The sequence below is a fragment of the Coffea arabica genome, chromosome 3e (genome assembly GCF_036785885.1).
Source record: "Coffea arabica cultivar ET-39 chromosome 3e, Coffea Arabica ET-39 HiFi, whole genome shotgun sequence".
In the NCBI taxonomy this organism is placed as follows: domain Eukaryota; kingdom Viridiplantae; phylum Streptophyta; class Magnoliopsida; order Gentianales; family Rubiaceae; genus Coffea; species Coffea arabica.
The window spans coordinates 36,983,520-37,006,820 of record NC_092315.1 but is presented as its reverse complement, the minus strand read 5'-3'; the positions used below and the strand labels follow the sequence as shown (position 1 = coordinate 37,006,820).

General features: G+C 32.8%; 1 protein-coding gene across 1 annotated transcript; it reads left to right on the top strand.

The window, feature by feature from the left end:
- Window positions 1–12,335: 12,335 nt before the first annotated feature.
- On the top strand, window positions 12,336–22,486 carry LOC113736763 (uncharacterized). Its single transcript, XM_027263856.2, has 7 exons — window positions 12,336–13,045; window positions 14,638–14,737; window positions 16,322–16,384; window positions 17,205–17,256; window positions 19,270–19,352; window positions 20,574–20,635; window positions 22,092–22,486. The coding sequence occupies exons 1-7, from the start codon at window positions 12,681–12,683 to the stop codon at window positions 22,198–22,200; spliced, it is 834 nt and encodes a 277-aa protein (XP_027119657.1). The 5' UTR covers window positions 12,336–12,680; the 3' UTR covers window positions 22,201–22,486.
- Window positions 22,487–23,301: the final 815 nt, after the last annotated feature.

Below are 23,301 nucleotides of genomic sequence, written 5' to 3'. Positions count from 1 at the left end.
ACATTGTATGGGGTTTATTGCAATTTGATCAAATTATGGGGTAAATTTTGTTATTTGCCCAAATATCGATTATGGTAAATGCAATAACCCTATACTTCCTAAAGTCAATGAATTCACAATTCCCAAATTGTGTAAGGAAGTTCTTATAATTTTCAAGAAATTTGGTTTTTGATATAATTTTGTATTATTTAGATTTTATTTCTTTCTAGAATAAATAAAAAAAGAGTTTAAAGGCAAAACAATCAAACCATGAAGAAAATAGAAAACACAAAATAGGAGCAAAGCGGAGGAGCAAAAGGAGGTGGAGAAGTCGTCGTCCTCACAGTCGCTACAACGGCCCATCGCTTCCCAATTGATGTTTTTAAGTGCAAATGCATTGGAAGGTACTTGTTATCTCGTTGCTACTTCTAATCTCCAAGTTCATGCGACCTGTTTGGATGTTTTGAGCTTTTTTTCTTTCCTTTATTGTTTTCGTTGCGTTGTTATTGGATTCCTTGGTAATTTGTTTGGAATTTTGTGATTGTATGCTCCTTTAATGTGATATAAATACTGTGACTTTTGGTTTAGATTCCTAATTTGGGCCCTTCTCCGCTTGGATTTCAGCGGATTTTTTGGAACCTTTTATGCTCGAGACATGCTTGATGAAAAACCTAGACTAAAGGAAAAGTTTGATTAATGATTTTGTTGAGAGTCGGAGTTTGGAACGTGTAGTATTTTGTAGTTTGTGACAAAGGTAGAACAAATTAGGCTCCAACGAGCATTTCAAAAAGAAGTTTAGAGATCTTAATGCTGGTTTTTGCTGATTTGTCTCCCTCATTTTTTAATGTTTTTTTTCCCTATTTTTGCTAGTTTTAGTGAATGTACTGTATGTATGAGTGTGTAAGAGGTAGGAGGTAGTGTTCAAACACGGCCCTAAGCCAGCATGACTGCTGGAGAAAACGAGGAAGAAGAAAATATTTTTGAAGATGCAGCCGAGTTCTGCAAATTTTTCAAACTTTATATGTTCACCCCCAACTTTTTGAAACAAGTAGCTGTATATTAGAAGTTTTCAGTTATGCCCCTACTACTAGAGAGTCAATTATTAGTACAAACAATCTTCAATTTGTCAGATTAGGCTTTAATTTTACGTTTATAATTCATATGACCTATATGAGATATGGGACATTGTATTATTATTTTTCTCTTTTTCCTTTAGTTTTGAAAATTGAGTATGACCAAGTGTCCAGAGCTCAATGTTACACAGCTTTTTCCAATAAAAGTTTGGAATGTGGGACTTTGCTTTTATTTTATTTTCTTCTCATGCATGTTCACTTGAGGGATTTTCTTTAATGCTACTTTTTGAAGCTAAGTTTACTTATGTTTGGCTTCAAAACTAGAAGACAACTAAAGTAGCAATTGGTTTGCATTGGGTGTATGTAGGTGCTCAAGGCTGACATCTTCGTCACAGTTAAGCTCCTGAATTCATTTCTTTTGTTTGCTGGATTCGTCCATGTAAATGGTATCAGATAGGCTTAGGAAAGCAACGATATCTCATAGATGACTCTCATATGGAGGATAACAAGAGACTAATGTGGATTCAAAAGGATGCCCAAATTCTTGAAGCATTATGGAATTCTATGGAGACACTAATTGCTTACATGTGTTCTCATTGTGAGACAACAAAAGAAGTCTAGAATTATGTCCGGTTATTATACTGCAGTAATCTTTCACAAATGTATGATATTTTTTTGGAGTATTTTCAGTTGCAACAAGATAACAAGACAGTAACTGAATATTTTGTTGATCTTAAGCGAGTTTCAGAAGAATTAAATGTTGTAATGCCTCCTTTAAGTGACATCACAGTTATGCAGAGGCAAAGAGAACAAATGCTTGTGCTCAAGTTCTTGGCTGGCCACAATCCAGAATTTGAACCAATCAAATCTCAAATTTTAGCACGTGAACAATTATCATCCTTTGCAGAGGCGTATGCTCGGGTCTTACATTCTGCATTTAAGGACAATGCACAGGGTGATGGTGCTTTAATTAATGACAAATCTGCTTTAGTTACTAACAACAATTGGATAGAGCAACTTAATTTTGGGGTTTATCGCAACATTATAAGGGGTTTATCACAATTTGATCAAATTATGGGATAAATTTTGTTATTTGCCCAAATATCGAGTAAGGCAAATGTAATAACCCTATACTTCCTAAAGTCAATGAATTCACAATTCCCAAATTGTGTAAGGAAGTTCTTTTAATTTTTAAGAAATTTGGTTTTTGATATAATTTTGTATTATTTAGAATTTATTTCTTTCTAGAATAAATAAACAAAGAGTTTAAAGGCAAAACAAGCAAATCATGAAGAAAACAGAAAACACATAACAGGAGCAAAGTGGAGGAGCAAAAGGAGGTGGAGAAGTCGTCGTCCTCGCAGTCGCTGTAACGGCCCATCGCTTCCCAATTGATGTTTTTAAGTGCAAATGCATTAGAAGGTCCTTGTTATCTCGTTTCCGTTTCTAATCTCCAAGTTCATGCGACCTGTTTGGATGTTTTGAGCTTTTTTTCTTTCCTTTTTTGTTTTCTTTGCGTTGTTATTGGATTCCTTGGTAATTTGTTTGGAATTTTGTGATTGTATGCTCCTTTAATGTGATATAAATAGTGTAACTTTTAGTTTGGATTCCTAATTTGGGCCCTTCACCGCTTGGATTTCAGCGAATTTATCAATAGAAGTGCTATTTTTTCTTCACTCAATACTTAGATGTGAGAATCAACCAAAAAAAACATTCATTTTGACACTTTAGCAACTAAAAAAAACACTAAAACAACCCATAAATTCACACTAAAACACATGCATTATACTAACTAAATAATAAATTTTGGCCTATAAAAAATTGAAGCATCTCAATTTTCCTGTCAGACCAAATATATAATTCTATTGTATAGAAAAACATATATCCCCAAACCTAAAATTTAGAAATTAACCAAATATATCAATGACACGTTAACCTAGTCTAAATGAAAACCAATAATACAGGGGAACCAAATGAAAAGTTAGGCTCTCGCTACGCGAAAAGTTAGGCATGATACCCTAGACAATTGTTTTCTAACCTAGATGGCACGATATATGATCAGTGCCAATTTCATTTATGAGTTTGGTAATAATAACGAAGACGTCATGAGGTGAACTCTTACTAATAAATTCCTAGTGCATTCGCTGGTATTATTCTCATGGTGATGAATCAGACATGAGGTGCCGAGTCCCTGCTTTGTTGACATGATACCAATATAATCATATGAAATTTGTGTGTGCTACAATGAAATGTCATATAATCATATGAAATGATACCAATATAATCAAACATGAAATCAAGATGAGTTTTACTCTAGTTCAAATATTTTTTTTTATTGATCTTCACTTGAGGTTACAGTTCTGTCAATTTAATATTTAATTATAACTTTCCTTGTAGAATCTTTATCATAAGTATGCCCCACAAGCCGCATGAACTTGGTTCAATATTCTAAGTGATGCACATATGGAGTGCATTGCATTGCTCTATATCAGGTTTGAACATGACCAACTAGGCAACTCCTACAATTGATGGTCCGGTGTTTATTAGGGGCAGTAACTCACGCCTGTTTTGTGTAAAATTTGACACTTATTTGTTCCAATACAACTAGTTTGAAGATTCGAACCTTTGCTATAATTAGTCTTTCTAACAAAAAAAATCAATTTAACACACAAAATGTTCTATCAAACCAGTTGAATTTGTAGAACCTAATTATATCATGCTCTTAGACTAGATTACTAACGAAGAAAACTAAGATGTCATGCTTAATATTTGCAGAAGGGGTAATCTCTTCACTAACGAGCCTTCCTCCTATGATTTGTCCTAATTCTGTCTTGTTTTTCGTTTCTAGTGTATACGTCTCTCCCTTATTTTCTTTTACAGTGATTCAAAACAAGCTTTTGAAAAGCATTTAGATTTCTACTTTTAATAAATCTTAAACATATCTCTCAAGGTTTATTAATTCTAGTTTTACCCCTTTTAGTTAAATATTATTCACACAGTAATAGGGATGCAGGGGGCTAATGGGGGGGGTGGGGCGGGGGCGGGGGCGGGGGGAATTTTTTCCCCCCCGCTTAGAAACGGGGCGGGGGACGGGGGAGTGTACCCCCGCCCCATCCCCAGCCCCGCCACCCACTTTAAAAAAATAAATATATAAAATATATATGTATATAATTATATATATAATATATAATTTAATTAGTTACAAACTTATGATAATGATATTATTAGTTATATGTATTATATAATGTCTATTAGTATATATAATATAATTGATATTATTAATTATACTAATAATTATATATGTGTACTAATACAAATTATTAATTGGTTATACTAAATTTACTAATACATTTATACTAAATCCCTAATTACACTTAATACAATAACATTTTTTTCTTAAAAGAAGGACAAGCACAATAATGAATTAGTGATTATATTTGTGCCAAAAGTGAAAACTTGACTACTTTAGTTATATTTATTTCATCATGTTGGATTGTATTCAAATAATTTTTAGTTGATTGTTTGTATAAGTTTCAATTGTAAAATTACAATGAATAATAATTTGATGATGTGTTGATATTTTAGTACTTGATTATTTGCTAAAATTTAACCATAATAAAATTATATAACAAATTTTTATTAGCCCCCGCGGGGGAAGCGGGGCGGGGCGGGGCGGGGACAAGGCGGGGGGAGCGGGGGACGGGGGATGGGGTGGGGGCGGGGGGAGTTTGTAGGCAGCGGGGCGGGGGATGGGGGAGGGGTCCCCCGCTCCAACCCCGCCCCGTTGCCATCCCTACACAGTAAACCCAAACTAGTAGATTATGGACTAAATTACAATTAAGCTTTTGGGTTAGGGTGTTTTAGTTAATGTTTACTGAATGGTCTCAATGTGGGGAGGTCAGTTCCATCCAGGCATTTTCGATTCAATGTGGTGGGCAGCCGCACTTGACGAGGGTGCGAGTGTCTTAAACCTCTTGCCACCAATTTTCGGCAAATGATCCAATTTTTATACGATCATATCTCTCAAGCTGTAAATTTCTTTGGTGCATATTTCATATCATTGGATTCGTCTCGAAGCTTAATTTTTGAATGTACAAGAATATATATATATATATATATATGGAAGTAGCTATTTAATTAAAATGTTTCTCACGCTTATGTGACATGCCTAATTGAAAATAATTAACAGGTTAGAGGTTATTTGGATTCTATCCATGTTGAATATTATATTATATGTTTAAAAATTATCCCTAATTTTAAAAAATAACTTATCTTATCTTAATGATGTTTACTTTCTATCAAATTATTACATAGAACTATAGTAAAAGCTTTTTCAAATCACAATTATTAAAATTTTACATATTCTATAAATTACTTTCTTTCACCACCATATCGTTGATTAGTATTCAAATTGTTCATCATCTCTTCTCTTAATTTTGAATTAACCTAGTGCAAAAAAAATTAACCAGTACACCGACGGAATTACCAATATTGTTGGAAACTAAATATTTCTTGATAAAAAAATAGATTGCTGGATCTTTTCTACTTAATCAAATGTGAATATATATAGTTCTAGATTTATGGTTATTATAAAAATTTAAATTATCTAAAAAGAATATTTATAAAAAAAAAGAATATCTACCAAGTTTTTGATATGGGATACGTTATTTGATATATAATATTATATTATAGTGAAAGTATGTAAACATATTTTTAAAAATTAGTAAATAATTGAACATTTAGAATATATTAATTTTTTAAAGTTAATATGAATGAACATATAGAATTGTTGTTAATTTTTGAATTTAAATTATTCATATTTGTATAAATTCACAATAAATAAAAATAAATCGTGTTGAGGCATGGGCAAAATTCTAGTTACTTATAGAAAGTAACAAAAAAGGGGTGAAGACCATGTTGGAATAGAACTGCCAAATTGTGGGTCTAAATATAACTCTCACCAGAAGACCTCATTTTAGTGCGATATTTTCTCACTTTTTTCTGAAGACAACATTCTGATCAAACTCACGAATATCACAAATAGAAGTATTTTCTAACACAAATAGAGTGTTTAATCCTTAAAGAGGTGCCATAAAATGGAACGGAGAGAGCTACTAAAAATAAAACCTTCAGCCATGCCACTTGCTTGACTTCCTCATCCCAAGCTCCGCTTGCCCGAAGTCAATGTGCCGAGAATTATCTTTCAAATCAATTCCTTTTGCGTTTGATCTAAGAGCACAAACGAGTCGAGTTAAATCGAGTTTTGGTTTAATCAAGTCAAATCTCAATTTAGTGTTATAAATCTTGAATTCGAACTCAACCTCGACGAGCTCTCAATATAAAGTTCGATTTTCAGGTCGACTCAAATTCGAGTCGAGCTCGAATTTAAAAAAAATAAAAAATAATTATTTTTATTTTTGAAAAATAAATAAAATAATAATTTTCTTAATAAATTATAAAATATTAAGGATATATATGTAATTTTACTATTAAAATAAATAAATATGTATAATCAAGTCGATTTGCGAACTAACGAATTAAATATCTTTGAATTCAAGTTCAAATTGGTCAGCTTGAACTCGACTCGAACTCGATATTGATCAAGTTCAAGTCAAGTTCGAACTCGAGTCGCTCGCAAGCAGTTGATTCATTTTGCAATCCTAGTTTGATCCTTCATTTAACAAAGATCTACTAGTTAATTTAAGGGATAATTTTAGAAACCTCCCTTGAGGTTTTTCCTAATCACACCTAGCACCTCTAAAGTTTTTGAAATCACACTTAGCACCCTTAGAATGACAACTTTTATTACATATCAACCCCTTTAGGTAAAAATAGTATTAAAAAAATATATTTAGGAGAGAGACTAATATTCTTTCATATTTGCCCTTTTGCAAGTTGATTTTTGAAAACTAGAAGATGAAAATAAAAACAAGTTGATTCTTTTTCTGCCATTTTCATATTTCTTATGAAGGAAAAGGCAAGAAAAAATAAAAAACACTTATGTTTGATTATGTAAAAATAAAGTAACAAAAAAGCCATAAAATTTGGGCACATTTTGGGACCAAAGATAGGTTTTGAGATACTTAGACAATCTAAACATAGAAAATCTATCTTTTTAAACTGCAATTTTATCTTATTATCTAGTTTAATCAGTAAGAGGTGAGGGAAAAATAGGTTAAAATCATTCATTTGGTGAAGAAAAAAGCTCGGATGTAGTTGAAATCATGAAAAAATGCATATTAAATATACCTATAATGGACTTCAATTATCGAAAACAAAATTTTTGAAAATTTGGTTAACAAATAGTATTCAAAAAATTTTATTTCTTTTCCATCCAAAACTTTGGCACAGATCTTATAACGGTATTATGAATCAACAAAAATTATATAATTCAGCAGTTATTGTACTTACACCCCCTCAATTTTTATGTAAGTATTGCAGCACTATTTGTTTTTATTTTCATCCTCTAAAATTCGAAAATCAACTTACCAAAGGGTAAAATTGAAAGAATACTATAATCCCTCTAATAAATATATTTTTTAATATTATTTTACATAAAAGGGCCGACATGTTACAAAGGTTGTCATATTAAGGATATTAAGTGTGATTTTAGAAATTTGAGGGGTGTTAGGTGTGATTAGATAAAACCTCAAGGGAGGTTTTTGAAATTATCTCTTAATTTAATATCTGTGGTTTTTTTCGGACAGCTGTGCACAAGAACTTGAGTCAGAATGTCCTTCCGAACAATGCCGTTTTGACGGAAAAAAAAAAAAAAGTCCTTCCGAACCTTTAGGATGGCTGAAGGTCCTTTCCTACGTTTGACAAACACTACTATGTCACTTTTTTTTTTTTTTTTCGCTTTTTGAGGTCCTTTTATCATGCACAACCTCTTTAAGATAACTTCAGCTTGATCCTAATCTCCACTAAACTCAATTTAAACCATTTGTATATTGTATGGATTTGTTAATCATCAAACCTAGGGAATTGACATTAGAGAATTTCACTTAAACTAGGATTTAGGTTTTCTCCCAAAATGCAAGGCCAATAGATTTTAAATTTCATACATGTTCTTTTTTCCTAAAAAAAAGGATAATTTCATTCCAATAACAATACTCATAACAGCAACTATATCAAATGTGACACAGGTATATAGATCTCAAAATCAACTAAAACAACATATCTAAAAAGAAAAAAAAAACTTAATCACAATTTCTAAACTCCAAGAGTATCTTCCATCACATGAATATCACTGTAACCCGATAAATCAGTGAACATGTTTTTCAACAATTAGATCTAATAAAAATTGCTTCAAATCCAAATAAAAATTTAGATAAGACCTCCAGATTTGGCTTCCTACCAGATCTCTAATCTCACCCACTAAAAAAAAGATTAAAACATAAAAAAAAAAATTCACAAGAATATTCTAGAAGAGAATAAACCTGTCGTTAGAAAAATTTAGGGGAGAAAGATCTCTCGTTAAGAAACCTTAGGAGAGAACAATCTCTCATAGGAAACTCTAGAAGAGAATTTATTCAAATAAAGGAAATCAAACTTGGGAAACAACTCCCTACCATAGGGAATCTGGTCTCTCCCCTATAAGAGTGTCAAATCAGATTTTGATCGGAGGAGTTTTAGAGAGAAGAAGAGACGATGAGCTCTAAAAAGAGAAGGAGGAGAGAATGGATAATTTCATACATGTTCTAAATAATAATGGCTTCACATCGTTTATACATGTTATAGATGATAATGTTTTGAATTTAATTTTTCCAGCATGGGAATGGATTTTTTTTTTCTTTCTTTTTAGTAGGAGAAGGGTGGATTTAAAAAGTGGGATGGAATTTAAGAAGTGGGAAGAGAATATGGGATTAGAGTCTAAAACTTTTAATTTGTAAAGTATCAACCTTAACCACTAGATCAATGTCTTTTTGGTTCAATTTTTATGACTTAATTGATCCTTACCATATAACAGTGATAGTATATATACTATCACTGTGTAACAAAACATGGTTTTAAATCAGAAAAAATCTAATATCTAAAATCAAACACAATTAAATATCTAAAAACATGAACAGAATGGCATCTTTTTTCTAATATCTGTTTAAGTAATCGCGAAAATACGTATCTTAAAAGTTCTTTTATAAAATTACGTATCTTAAAAGTTCTTTTACAATGTTCTTGACGCGAAACTCACGCGGGGTTGAACCTACCAGAAATGCAACCAAATATCCGCGGCTGGAGTGCCCTAGTCAATCCCAGTTTATTCCACTTTGTCTTACACAATTACATAGAGATCAGAAAAACTTCTGGAAATAGAAACATATAAGGAGAGGAAGTTTTCCATCCCAATCTTCCTCTTCTTTTTTTTTTGCCGCAACAATAATATTCCTGTAATCTAATTTATTCTATTCGATGAAAAGGAGAGTTTATAAAGCCTGTGAAGACCATTAGACAGTTAGACTCTTTTCTTATCAAGTGTCTTATCAGGTGGGACCATCATAGGTGGATTTGTTTTCCATCACAAACATTTACTCTTAAGTTACTCTTAAGTTGTTTTAGGCCATTTTTACTAAAATTTTTAACAAAAAGTAAGTTATGTGATACTACTTTAGCTATTGAGATATGTTTTCTCTAAACTTTAGTGATTTCTTTGAGTTTTTTTCCCCCTAGTTGTGATACCTTAAAAAATTTGGATGGCAAAGATACAATGGAATCGTTATAGATAGCTTGAAGACTAATATTCCAAAGGATTTGTGGATGTAATTTGTCTAAAAAGAATAAAAGAATGTGGAAAGAGGAAAAAATGAAAAATCTATTAACCTTTTGCCAAGCCAATGGGTAACAAATACTGAGCATAAAAGAACTTTTCTCTTTTTAAAAGCAGAAGTGAAGCTGTCAATGCGTCAGCCCGCACTTGCGCTTCGGTCTTTTTGTCTTTACAAAATGCAAAATTTTTCTTCAAAACTGCCAAAAGGGCCAAAACCACCCAACCCAAACCTCAACCGTCCGTTTCTTTAAAGGCTTATGAAAAAGAAAAGACTGAATAGTAAAATCCCAGCCCTCTTTTTGTACATGTGCAGACCAATAAAATTAACTCCTATGTCGGTATCATTATTCTTAACTGTATAATTACCCCTCCAAATTTACAAAAGTGGACCCCACAAAAATTTTCTATTGAATTGGTACACTTGTCATTTCAACCTACTAATTATTCAGAAATAATTGCCAATTATTGAGCAAAAAAGTTTTTCAGCCGTGTTTGAAGAAAGTATTATTTAAAATATTATGTGAAATAATTATTATAGTATTTTTTATGATGTGATATATGTGAGATAAAAAAGTAGTTGGGAATATAAAAATGTGGATTGAAAAATGCGTTTATGATACAAGCGAAATATTATGTGGAAAAATTTAGCTCTCAAAACACTAAATTTTCTTGAATTGCTCGCCAATTGCAAAAATACATAGACAAATATATAAGTACAGATAAAAGTGTAAAAAAAATCAATTAATTTCAAATCCTTAAAGTAGCTTAACTTAAGCTGATGCTGAAGTATAAGCAAGCCCTTTGGGCAGGTTCTAATGAATTTGCTGAGACTGAACTTGATTTAACATTTGTAAACTGAAAATTTGGCTAAGGTACTTATGTGATTTTTTATAGTTCGTACTTATTTGATTATGCCTTACAAATTACCAAGGTTGAAAAACTTGTACGAAGTATTCGGAAGCACTACTGAAAACGACTTACTAGAATAAATCTTCTATCTTAAAGTTTTTAAGACCAAATAGTGTTTAAAAACAAAAATTGTCAAAAACTTAAAATATACTCTTCTTTAACCGTTTGAAATCGTCTATCCCGGATTTTGTTTACTGCCCTTTTGTTTTGTCCCTATTTAAGTATTAATAACTCCTAGGATTTTATTGTAGATAAGTCCAACAATTCATAGTACTTAGACCCCGTTTGATAATTCAATTGAACACTTAAATTTAATGGATTCAGATCTTAATATGTTCAACACGTTTGATAATAAAAAATTGAACATCTGAATTAATTAAGTGACACTAAATTTCTTAGACAAAATTGATTTCGAAAAATAAGTGATAAGCTATTCACTTATCAGTGAATGTGATATATACTAAAATGTATTAAATTTAATATTTAACAATTAAAAAACTTAATGGATTGGAGGATGTCCAGCAGCCCAATATGCATAGCCGTTAATCAAAATATGGGTAGGCGTGACAAAGATAAAATTCGAAGCAAATGATTTGAAGCGGCTTCAGTAAAACTAATTGCATACGTGCCATAACATGGCCTAACTGAACACGTTGTCTTTGCCCTGGACTTGCTTCTATAACAAATTCTTTTGCCCATCCCTCCCCTGCAATACAGGACAAAAGTTAAACCAAATTAAAAAAAAAAAGTGACAAATAAAATAAGCAAAAGGGTTGTCTAATGTGTCCTGAACATAACGGATAGCTTAAAGCAAAAAAAATAACTAAAAACAAGAGGGTCATGTGTATCAGTAAACAATAACAATTTTGCCTTATTTGTCATGGCAAAAATAATGAACTGTCGAATTATATGTGGTCAAAAAAGAAAAAGATTTGTCTAATCAGTGTCCGGGGACACTCATTGATTGCAGCTCTATGTGGTAATATTTTCTAGAAGTTAAGCTAAGGCCTCATTTGATTTGGGGGGAAGGGAGTGTTAGCGAGAGGTCTCGAGTTCGAGTCCTTCGCTTTATATTAAAAAAAAAATGTCCTATTTGATAACCCAATTTAACATTTAAAATTAATGAATTCAGATCTGAACATGTTTAGATGTGTTTTAATGATTAAAACTAGAACATCTGAATTAATTAGTGTTACTGAATTTTCTAGTCTAAATTTGCTCTCAAACATAAGTGATAAATTATTTATTTAATGTAATATATACTCAAATGTATTAATTTTGGTACTTAAGAAATATATTCAAATGTATTAGATTTTATAATTAACAATTCAATAATTTAATAGATTCAAACTTCATATTTCAAATTTCAGATTTCAGAATTAATCTTTATCAAACGCATCCTGAATCTAATAATTAATTATACGGAATAAATGTGTACATTTAGATGATAATTTATGTGTTTAAAGGGTTTTCTTGATTTTAAAACTCAACAAAATAGCAGAATATTTATTCTACAAACTGACAAGTCGTAATAAATACGAGTAATAAATTCCCAGAATCCCATTCAATGGAAACAGTTACCAGTTACAACAAAAACGTACAGATCACAAAATCAAAACAAACAACCAAAACATTAGATTTGGCTTTGCTTCAATTCTTTTGGCTACTCCGAGTCTTAGTGGTTTACTTGCAGAAATCTCCCTTTTCAACACTACTACTTCTTACGTGCCCATCAATAGATTCCCCTCTCTCCATCTCTCTCTCTCTCTCTCTCTTTCTCTTTCTCTCTCTCCACCTTAATGGCTTAAAGCATCCTTCCATTTCCATCCAGCTCAAACGCTCACAGACACACATAGCAGCAGAATCTTTACAGAAACTCACACCCCAAGAAACCATATAAACATATAATATAATATATATTAATCTTTTTACTGCTTTTTCTTGCATGAATTTTGATGATGGCCAGCAACAATTCATCAAGTATGATGAAACATCACCAAGAAGCTGCATCAGTAGCTAGGAGTTACCTTCATCATCATAGTGGTGGCGGTGGTGGTGGCGCTGATCATGGTGGCGGCTGCTTAAAACAACCACCATCAGTAGTTCAACCATCAGCAGCGGCAGCATCACCATCAGCTGTGGTTTGTTCGTATAATACTAATAATAATGGGAAAGGTTCCGGTGTTTCTTCTGGAGCAGGAGTTCTTGAGAGTTCTTATAATACTAGTACTGCTACAACCAGGTTCCAGCCTAATCTGCATGGAATTTCAATGGATTGGACACCAGACGAGCAGGCCATACTTGATGAAGGATTGAAAACGTGAGATTATATATGTATATTATTTTGGGCGTTTTCTTGATTTATGTTTTATTTCTTGAGATGGGTTTTTCTGTTTTTTGTCTAATATTGGTTTTGGTTAAATTTTTCTTGATAATTTCTGTGCTGCTTGTTGGGTTACTTTTTTGTGCTTGATGGATTGGTGCGTTGAATTCTTGTGATGATTTTTTGACAGTTAGTAATCATACATTTGTTGAAAGAGAATTTTGTAGCTTTTAATTTGGAAATGGAATAGATTTGATGTATGATTCTTGTTTCTGAACGTCTTTGGCCCTTTGCACTTGATTGCATACTGTTTCTGTTGGTTCATAAGATTTCTCCTCCTTTTAACTTTTCAGTTAGGTGATTAGGTTGTATTTCTGCTGTTCGTTTGCTTAATTATATGAATGAAATTTTACCTTTTTTTATTCCGTGAAATTTAGATAGATTATTTCATTGGATCCTATCACTTCTACCTTAGAATATGAACTTTTCAGATTTCTGTGAGTTAGATAATAATTACTTTATTAATACGAGTTTAGACTTGGCAATTAGCAATTGGTGATTGGGAGAAAAATCAAGTTAGGTACGTTGTCAAATTGATTACTATAATATGGCTGCAAAATCAATAATGATGCTCCATTCCCCTATCACACACTATCAGTGCACTACACTTTTGAATCTATGGGCTGCTTTTCCTAAGATAGTAATAAATAGACGAGATCCACTCATAGTTTGCATCTAGCGTAGAAAGTGGATTTTGGTGTTGATTTTAAGACCATTTTCAAGGTATATTTAGAAACGTTTACAATCTATAGTTGAAGATTGATTGGTCAGTCAATTATTAATCTAGGAATTATACCAGAAATCTATAAGCAATTGTTCTTTACCTCGAAAGAAACTAAAATATTTATCTATAAATAAATTCAACAAATGTGAGCTAGATCATGACAAACTAATATCTTCTGGCCTCTCCCTCTCCCTCGTCATGACTGCAAACATGTATCTTTGTGCTTGAAGCAGTTCTTTTATCAGTTCTGATTGTTAGAATCAACGGAGTACAAGGGGGTCTGATGGAATGAAGTATGTAATTTAGCAAGTCGGCACAAGGCTACTAATTTAGCAAGTGGGCACACCACCCTTTGTGATTTTTCGTTATGCTTATAATAACTTCGTTAGCGGATTTTCTTAGAAATCTATACTTACCACTCTTGTGTCTAAGTTGTCCAACCTAAATTTTGGCTCCTCAAGAACTATTAACTCATTTGGAAAGAAATCAAGTTCAACAACTATTAAGCTATTTGGAAGGAGATAGATTTCTGGGATAAATGGACTCATAGCAGAGGGTGTAATTTAACATTTCTATAGCTGGTGCTTGGCAAGATAAAGGACTCCCTTATTTACTATCTAGCATTCTCTTTATTTGTGCTTAGACATATTTATAACTTTGGATAGTGTTAGTACTTCACTAAAATGATTTAACTACTCTTTGGTACTGTATTGTTTATTGCTGGAGTTCATCCACGTATTTCACAAGCACTATTTTCTAATCAATGAGAGGTGTATAAAATTCAGTTTGCTTAAATACTCTCCAGATATGCTGCTGAATCAATCATTGCCCGTTATGCAAAGATTGCCGTGCTGCTAAAGAACAAAACAGTCCGTGACGTTGCTTTACGCTACAGATGGATGACGGTAAGTGTTGTTATAAAGCCATAACTATTTTCCATACCAGAGGACTTTATTTTTCTATTTCTGCCTTACAAAGGGTTGAAACCATCTAATATAAATGTCCAATTTGATTGTTTGTGAATGGACTGAAAGGTATTGCTAGGGAAAAGTTTTGAAATTGATGGCGAGTCTCACTTCATTGATAGTTCGAACTAAACTAGAGAGAAGAACAGGCCTTAAATTCATTCATTTGTTGCTTGGTAAAGCATTGAATGTTTACACTTTAGATGGATGAGCAGTTTAAACATTGTAAAAAATTCGATCAAATACGCATCTCACAAGTGAAGTTATAGAATATTTCTTTTTGTTTCATACTTTCAGTTTGACATGAGGGAGTAAAGAAGAAAAAGAACTTCAAAGTTGAATCTTCCTGCTGCCTTGTACATTACTTGATCCCATTTGAATTGAACTCATGAATCTGAGTCTCGTATCTGTGTTGTAGTACTTATGAACATACTAAAAGAGTTTTTGCCCTGCAATACAAAGACTTAAAAGAGAAACTAGGCCTCCTTTCCTACAGCCTAAGGTTTGAGATGAATAGGTAAATCAACGATCGTGATACTAAGTAATAAAACATTCAAGTCAAAAGAGTTGATTGACTGACTCTAATAGCCAATTTCTTTCTTTCTTGTATCCCATCTTTTTGATGTCTTGGCTGAGCTATGTTGGGCTGTGTTGGATGCTTAAATGCTGGCTTTTCAATTCTTTCTGATGCTATTGCTTTATAAGACCATTTTGTATTACATATAAGTGCCCCTTAATTATATGAAATTTCTGGTAATTGAGTAACAAACATGAAGTTTAAAATTATTTTTTGTGCCTTGTTCTACAGTTACATCTTAAGAGAGATTAAACTTTTTAATGTGTCTTTGATGTCCCACTTTTTGTTCTTCTAATTTCTCATTTCATGACTTATGCTCCTATTTCTAATGGTTACACTGTTATATGTTTAGTTCAGTGCTTTTCCATTTTTTGTTAAGCTATTGCTTTGACAAAGGCATGTTCTTATCTCATTTCCTAATGGTGCTAAACTGTGAGGCACCCTGTTTACTCAGAAATAAGCACATTTATGACTATACCTTTATATCAGGGGATTGTATCCCTGATTACCCATCACTATACAAAGCCACTACCTCTCCAATGACTCTTCTCCTACTCATCAGGATTATTGATAAAGGAACACTTAGTGTTTCTGATTCTAAATTTCATTACTTCTTTCAACAACTTTTATATAGTTGTCATTCTTTCTCCAGTCCCTTTCTGATTCTGAAGGAATACTGAGTAGTTTTCATATCTGCCTCTTACTCTTTCTCGTACTCAATTGGACTTTTGAGTGCATCATCAATTACCATAATTATTACATGATTGATTTTCAGATTCAAGCTCTTAATTTCTTTTTGACATTTCTTTTAGTGCTTGAGTGCATCATCAATTACCATAATTATTACCATGATTGATTTTCAGATTCAAGCTCTTAATTTCTTTTTGACATTTCATTTTAGTGCTTGATGCTTCTTATTTATATTTTAACTATGCATTTATATCCAGAAAAGAGATTTCAGCAGGAGAAGAAAAGACGATCTTAGTTTGAGGAAAAGTAAGGAAAGAAAGGTAAGAACTCTTGTATTTAAGAATTAAATATGCGTGTTAAATGCAATAAAAAAAATTTATCCGTGAAGAATATCTAAAGCACAAAGCAGTAAATGAAAAAGCCTCGTTGACTAAGTTGAAATGAGATCAGAGAAGATTGTGTATCTTCCAAGAAGAGTGTGTTTGCTGCATCGGAAGAGTGTCAAACAAACTCATAATAGTTCTGGTCCTGGCATTTTGACACGAAGCAAATGCAAGAACATAATACAACAAAAAAAATTGTTCATGCATATATGTGTGTGTGTGTGTGTAATATTTTTATTTATTTATTTTTTCATTTAGCTACAGCATCCTTGTACTTTGATTCTTTTCTGCACATAATAAATGAGTAGCATATTATTTACACAATCTGTTTTAAGGGGTCCTCATGTCTGAGCTAATTGAGCGACTGAATATCTGTAAATGCAAGGTAACATGTATGGCTAGATATATTTCATGGTTCATAGAAGTTATTTGTAAGGGTAAATTTTGAAGTTGGCATGCTGAAGCTATAAACAAGAATATATGAAATCGAACTGTGTACTACGGATAGGATGTCCAGTAAAGTGTTTGTGATGAGCTCAGCTTAAGGTATTAGTATCTGATTCACTCTAACTGGCATCTCAAGGATAGCAATATCTCTTGTAGGATTACCCTTATATTGTTCTCCTCCTGCTTATATCAGAATTACGAAAAACTGTTTAAGGCTACAATAACGGGCTTATTTTCCCTGCACTTCATTGTCATGTTCACTTTTATGGACTAGCAGAGACTCAAGAATTTTCTTACCTTCTTTTCTCAGGAAAAAGCAACTGATCCTTCAGCAATGTCATCTCAGGCACTGATGCAACCAGGTTTTCTTCCATATGCTCAAGGAGTGGTTACTAATAAGATTGCTTTTGGAATCTCTTGCAATGTTTGGATATATAATAATATTATTCCTAAAGCATATTCTGATTGTGATTGACTTTACAAGGACATATATTGAATCTTATTGAGCATATACTGCTTTGGGTGAAGAATATCTTGTGACTTTGTTTTTCTTTGGCATCTTATGTTTGAAAATGAATTGCTGAGTGCTGAAGTTTGATACACTATTTTTCCCTTAAATATGTTCGGTGGAAAATGTGTTATGGAACATTATTTGATGCAGAAGTAAGCCAATGGAAAATCCAGAAACTAACTATATGCTTTTTAAGGAATATTACTTGTGAACACAATCTAAAAGTTGGCCCACATTCATTTTGTACTCTAGTTTGAGGTGATATGTAGGAAAAGTGAAAGTGGGATGTGGCAGAAAGGACAGAAAGCAGATACAATATATATCATATTGTTCGAGTCGGAGCGGGATTATTTCTCTAGACATCATACACTATAAAAGTTAACGTAAGTTATTTGAGTGATGTGACCAAATTTTTAAAATTCTAACAACTGTGGAAAGTACATAGGAAGACTGATGACTTTCTGGATCTGTGGATAAAATTCTGATTACACCATATGTAATAAAACTAGAATCACCAACACAAAGAGAAAAGGTTGAAAAGAAAGGTTCAACATTGAGAGCAGCTTGCTACCCATGATGCTTATCCTGTTTCATGAGTTGAGGTTTAGTGTCTCTATATTGTTGTACTGATAAGATGTATAACTGGATCATATGCGGGTCAAGCGATCCTCAGACACGTATTAATCTAAATTAGTTTTAAGCACCACCCTCTGTAGAAATACCTCATACAGATACACTACATGTATTCATCTAAGCAACTAATTCAATAGATGTTAAAATTCTGTCTTCTCTATTAGAAATCTTTGTAGACTTCAGACATCTTATGGTTCCTAGTTGTGCACCTAACCAAAACAGTATATGTTTGTCGTTTGATTTTCAATTAATGGCATGATTTTGAAGTAAATTGCTGGTATTGAATGACTGCAAGAGTTCTGCGATATTTCTGTGTTAGAAATAGGCAATATGAGTAGGAAAAAGGAATGAAACTGAGACAAAACCACACTTGAGAATTTAAAAGTAGCATAGGAGATATACTGGCTGGAGACAGTGTCCAGGTTATAAGGTATCACTTTTCCAAATGCAAATGTTAAGATACAGTATTAGAATGCCATATGTGGTGGCTGGATCCACATTTAAAAAAAAAAATCATTGTCAGAAGCATGTTTAGGTTCATAAAACAAACTTATTTTTCATAAGGCATTTTATTAGATTGGTAAAGGTAAAAGTCCATATCTTTAACAAAGTCCATATAGTTGGAACAGGCAACTAATCATGGTTGGAAAAGTTGAAGCAAGCATTGTATAATACAAAATTTTAAATGCTTGAGAAACACGTTCCCATTACATATGTTTTTGCTGTATACTTCTGCTTATTGTTTTTTTCTTTGGTTATCATTACTTTTCAGCTTTTGTAGAACCTTGTTTAGCTGTTTGTGCCACATGCTGGGACGAGCCATAATATTCTGACATTTCTATAGTTCAAACATTAAGTTGGATTCAGTCCATAATGTTTAATCAATGATTTGATGAGTATCCCCAAAAGGTTTTGGAAAACATCTCACGCTTCAGAATGGCATCACATACTGCCAGTTGTGCCTTTTAAGAATGGCACTAAAAACAAAAAGATTATTTGTGCCTTTTAAGATGTTCAGTTGACACTGGCTAAAGGACTGTATTGCTTTACAATTGCTATCTGTGAAACTCTTTCTATTTCATCATGCCTTAAGTTGATCTTATCACTGAAAAATGTATAATGGGTTTGAAGATATGAGGAATATAGATCTTCAATAGTAAATGTGTTACATGTTTGTTTATCCTAGTGTTATGATGTTGATCAACCAGCAAATATTTTGTGTTCTTGCCAGCCATTGATGGTGTTACACAAGAGCTACTTCGACAGAATGCTCGGGCCTTTGAACAGATATCTGCAAATTTAGCCACTTATCAGGTGAATTGCTTTCCCATTTAATTTTATTTCAGTTCATGTCATCTACAAAGCATCCAAGAAACCACATATTTATAGGGATAGATACTTTTATCACCTGTGATTGAATATGAATATTCTCATCTCTTTTAAGAGATAAAAAGTTTACCTTGTAAATGCAGTCTGGTATAAGTCAAAGAAATCTTCGTTGAACTTGTGCCAGTCAATATATATACCAACTTAATTTGTAAGATTGTTTTCATGAATCTGTCTTCGCACATGATGTAAGGGGTTTATGATCCTTTGCGCAAAATCTGGTAAGATTTGATTATTGTACTAAAAAGGATTTTGATTATGATGTAAATTTCTTATTGATGTTAATAAAAGTACAACGTGCACTTTTCCCTACATTGCATCCGAGGATTTTTTTTATTGGTATTTAAGACCTTGAGTTTTGTTCTACCAGCAAATTTTGGACTTGGGCACTTTGGAAAAATGGCTTAGGCTCGAACAGTTTAGTTGCCAAAGCTGGTAATAGAGTAGCCTAGTTTGATCTTGGAACACAGAAAGAATGGCTTTTCATTGGCTGCAGCAATGAGAATTTTTGTTTGATGGTTGTGGCTGATTGTAATACCCTAGAGATATAGCTCATGCAGAGAAATGTGGAAAACATACATTGTTTCCAAGGCTTTGGGTTGTGTACCACAAGAATTTGGCTTAATTGGTTTAGGCTCCAACAGGTAGTTAGGTACAAGCTTTCAGATTCTGGACTACTAATAACTTGGCCAAATCTTTATATCTATGGTTAAGCTCCATTAAGTTGCTTGGTTAGCAGAAACCCAAGTTCTTATGAAATTGTTCTGGCTTATAGGAATTGTAAGTAATAAAGTTTATCAACTTGGCAAGTAATGCAGTTTTAACCTTTTTAAAAAACATTCTTAACGGTATAGTCATATATCTATGTAATATACATATGGTAACAAAAAGCTTTCACCGTTTATGATTTCACATGTATACATACTGTCCTACTCATTCATATCTTCTGGAACTTATGCAGTTATAACTTGTTTATTGACATTTTGGGTGTCAAATGAACTTTATACAAATGTTACAGTAATATGCTGAGAGAGGGAGGAAAATTGTGTAACATTGAGTCACTGTTGCTTTCTACTTGCCTATTCCAGATCGCGTTATATGACATATCTCTCTCTCTCTCTCTCTCTCTCTCTCTCTCCCCATTTTCAGATGCACAACAACATTGGTATTTTCTGTCAAGCCCGCGATAACATCTCCCAGATCTTGAAGAGGTACGAAAAACAATCTTTACATGCTGCTTTCCATTTTTCAGTTTTCCAGAAAGCCCTCTGTCTTTACAAGTGCATCTCAATGTGTATTTTCATTTACAATTTTCCGAATGAATCTCTATTGTGTGGTTTTGGAAATATTCTTCCCTTTGTAATGTTTTCACTGTTCTTGCGCCTGATATTTATCTTTCCCTTGTAAGGGTCATAAGATAGAAGATTGCCAAGTGAATGTTTTTGAAACTGACGCCATATTAGGACAAAACAGATGTCCATATAGGTCACGACAATGTACCGTCATAAATGTTCATTATTTTGCATTTTACATATGCCATTATCTGTTTACCCATTCTTCCTTGTGGCTTAGTGTATTTATAGAGCTGTCACATTGTATATAATTGTGGGGAAGGTGATTGATGGATAGTCCTCATTCATGTAATTGTTGGATGTAATATTCAGCTTAATTACCAATTTCTTTGGATAAATGCTCGGATTTTGGTAATCCACCAGTTACTAAATGACACACACTGAAAGCTCAAGGGTTTAATTGGGCATTATAAATCAAAGATGTATGGATGGTATCTTATCATGTTGGTGTCAGCTTATCCCGGAAGACTAGGATAAACATTGTTCTTGATACATGCAGTATATGAATGTTCTGATATAACTCGTACTAAGCATGATTAGTTTCTAATTGTAAATTATCTGGTGTCATATTGGTTTGAATACAATTTGCTTGTAAATTTTGTCTATGAACAGTAGTCTGAAGAAGAACCTCAAGAGAGTTATTAAGTCATTTAGTAAAGCTTCTGAGGGCTATAAAGCAAGATATATTCTTGATTAGAGCTTGTGGTAAACTCCCTCCACCTTGAGGGGTAATATCCAGAGGTTTCAAGGTATTACCATCAGCACAAATGTCCTTACTCTCTTAATTGGTACATAGGCTACCCTTTTGGCGACAGCCTGCTGTATTCATAGGTTACTTGGTAGTGTGCAAGATACAAATCATAACTTCCATAGGGTCATACAATCAATTATGTTGGCTTGGATTTTCAGTCATCATAGAGAGTTAGCTTAAATTAGCTTACATCTTTCTATTAGGGATACATTGGTTGCTATCTAACGTTATATCAAATTTGAGGAGCTTAAATTAACACTGCTTTCCAGTTTTGTGACATACGACCATTGTAAAAAGAACAATCAGATTGCATTTTTTGCCTCCTTTTAAGTATCACATAAGTTCGATTCTCCATGATAATTATCCTATAGATAGTCAAGATATGCCTAGTGTTGCATACGCGGTGCACCACCACCAATCCTATCTAGTACTCAGAAGACAAGGGAGGACTTGACTTACTCGGTAGGATGTGATTCGCAATAACATCTCCATGTGGCATATCTTGACAATGCAATACCTTCTTGCTACGAAAGAGAAACTATCTATTAATTTACTCATTTGCAGGATCAATGAGCCACCCTACATGATGAAGCAAATGCCAGCACTTCCAGTAAAGGTGAATGAACAGCTAGCCAATTCCATCCTTCCCCATTCAACTCACCCAATGCAATGAGGATTTGCTGCATTTTTTCAGAAGCGGTGCTGACCATTCTGTTTTGAGACATCTTAACTCTTCAAGCAAATCCATAGTAGATAAAAAGAGGTGGATTTAGTACCTCAGCAATTTTGTCAGCTAGCAACGCTGTGAATGAGATCATGTTTAACTGAAGTATGAAGATCAGATTAGTTTTTGTTCTGTTTTGGGTTTGCTGATTGAAACAACTAAACCTGTTTCATGTCCATATTTTTTGTAGTTATACAGGTATACTTGTTAATTTATCCATGAAATTTCAGCTCAATGGCTTGTAGTTTGTTCTGAACCCCACATTAACACTAATTCTTGCTTAGGCTCACTTTAGAATAGGCAACGATTGGACATTTAGATGAATTTATCCCAAATAGCTTTTTTTTTTCCTGCTTTTTGTTTACAAAGTATTGGATATGTTTATGTTGGATCAGCTGATGAGTTCAGTTCATCTTATTTGCCATTAGCTGATGAATTCTTCTTGCTGTGGATCGTGGTTGTTTGTTCAGTTCATCATATGAATAAAGCATAAAGCATCAGAACGATAAAAAAGATAATTATCAATTATTAAAGAACTCTTCTTCCTCTTCTACTTTACATAACAAATGTAAGTCCATTGCGGTTGACACGTATATGCGTGTTAAGGACACATTCAATGTCTGAGCAATTCAGAAATAATTATTACTTTTCATGAATATATAAATTTTGTTTTTACACAAAAAAAATTTATATAAATTTTTCATTAATCATATATATTTTGCCAATAAAATAATAGATATTTTGGTAGTTATAAGTGGTTATCTTGGCAAATGTCATTAGGAGATTAAAGTAAGAATTAATTTTTCTAATGATAAAATTGAAAATTTAAATGATGGTATAAAAAATGTTACACCCACTCCAACTGCTTCCCTTCATATATTGTATGTTGTATAGATGTATAGATATACCATGCAATCATCTGGTCCACGTGGATTGAACCCTTTCTATTATTTTTGTTCAAGTCCAATTTTGATTGTTTAAACTTTCTTTTTAAAATATTGGCTCATTACAAATAACTACCCAAAATTAACCTTAGACAAGTTCATACAA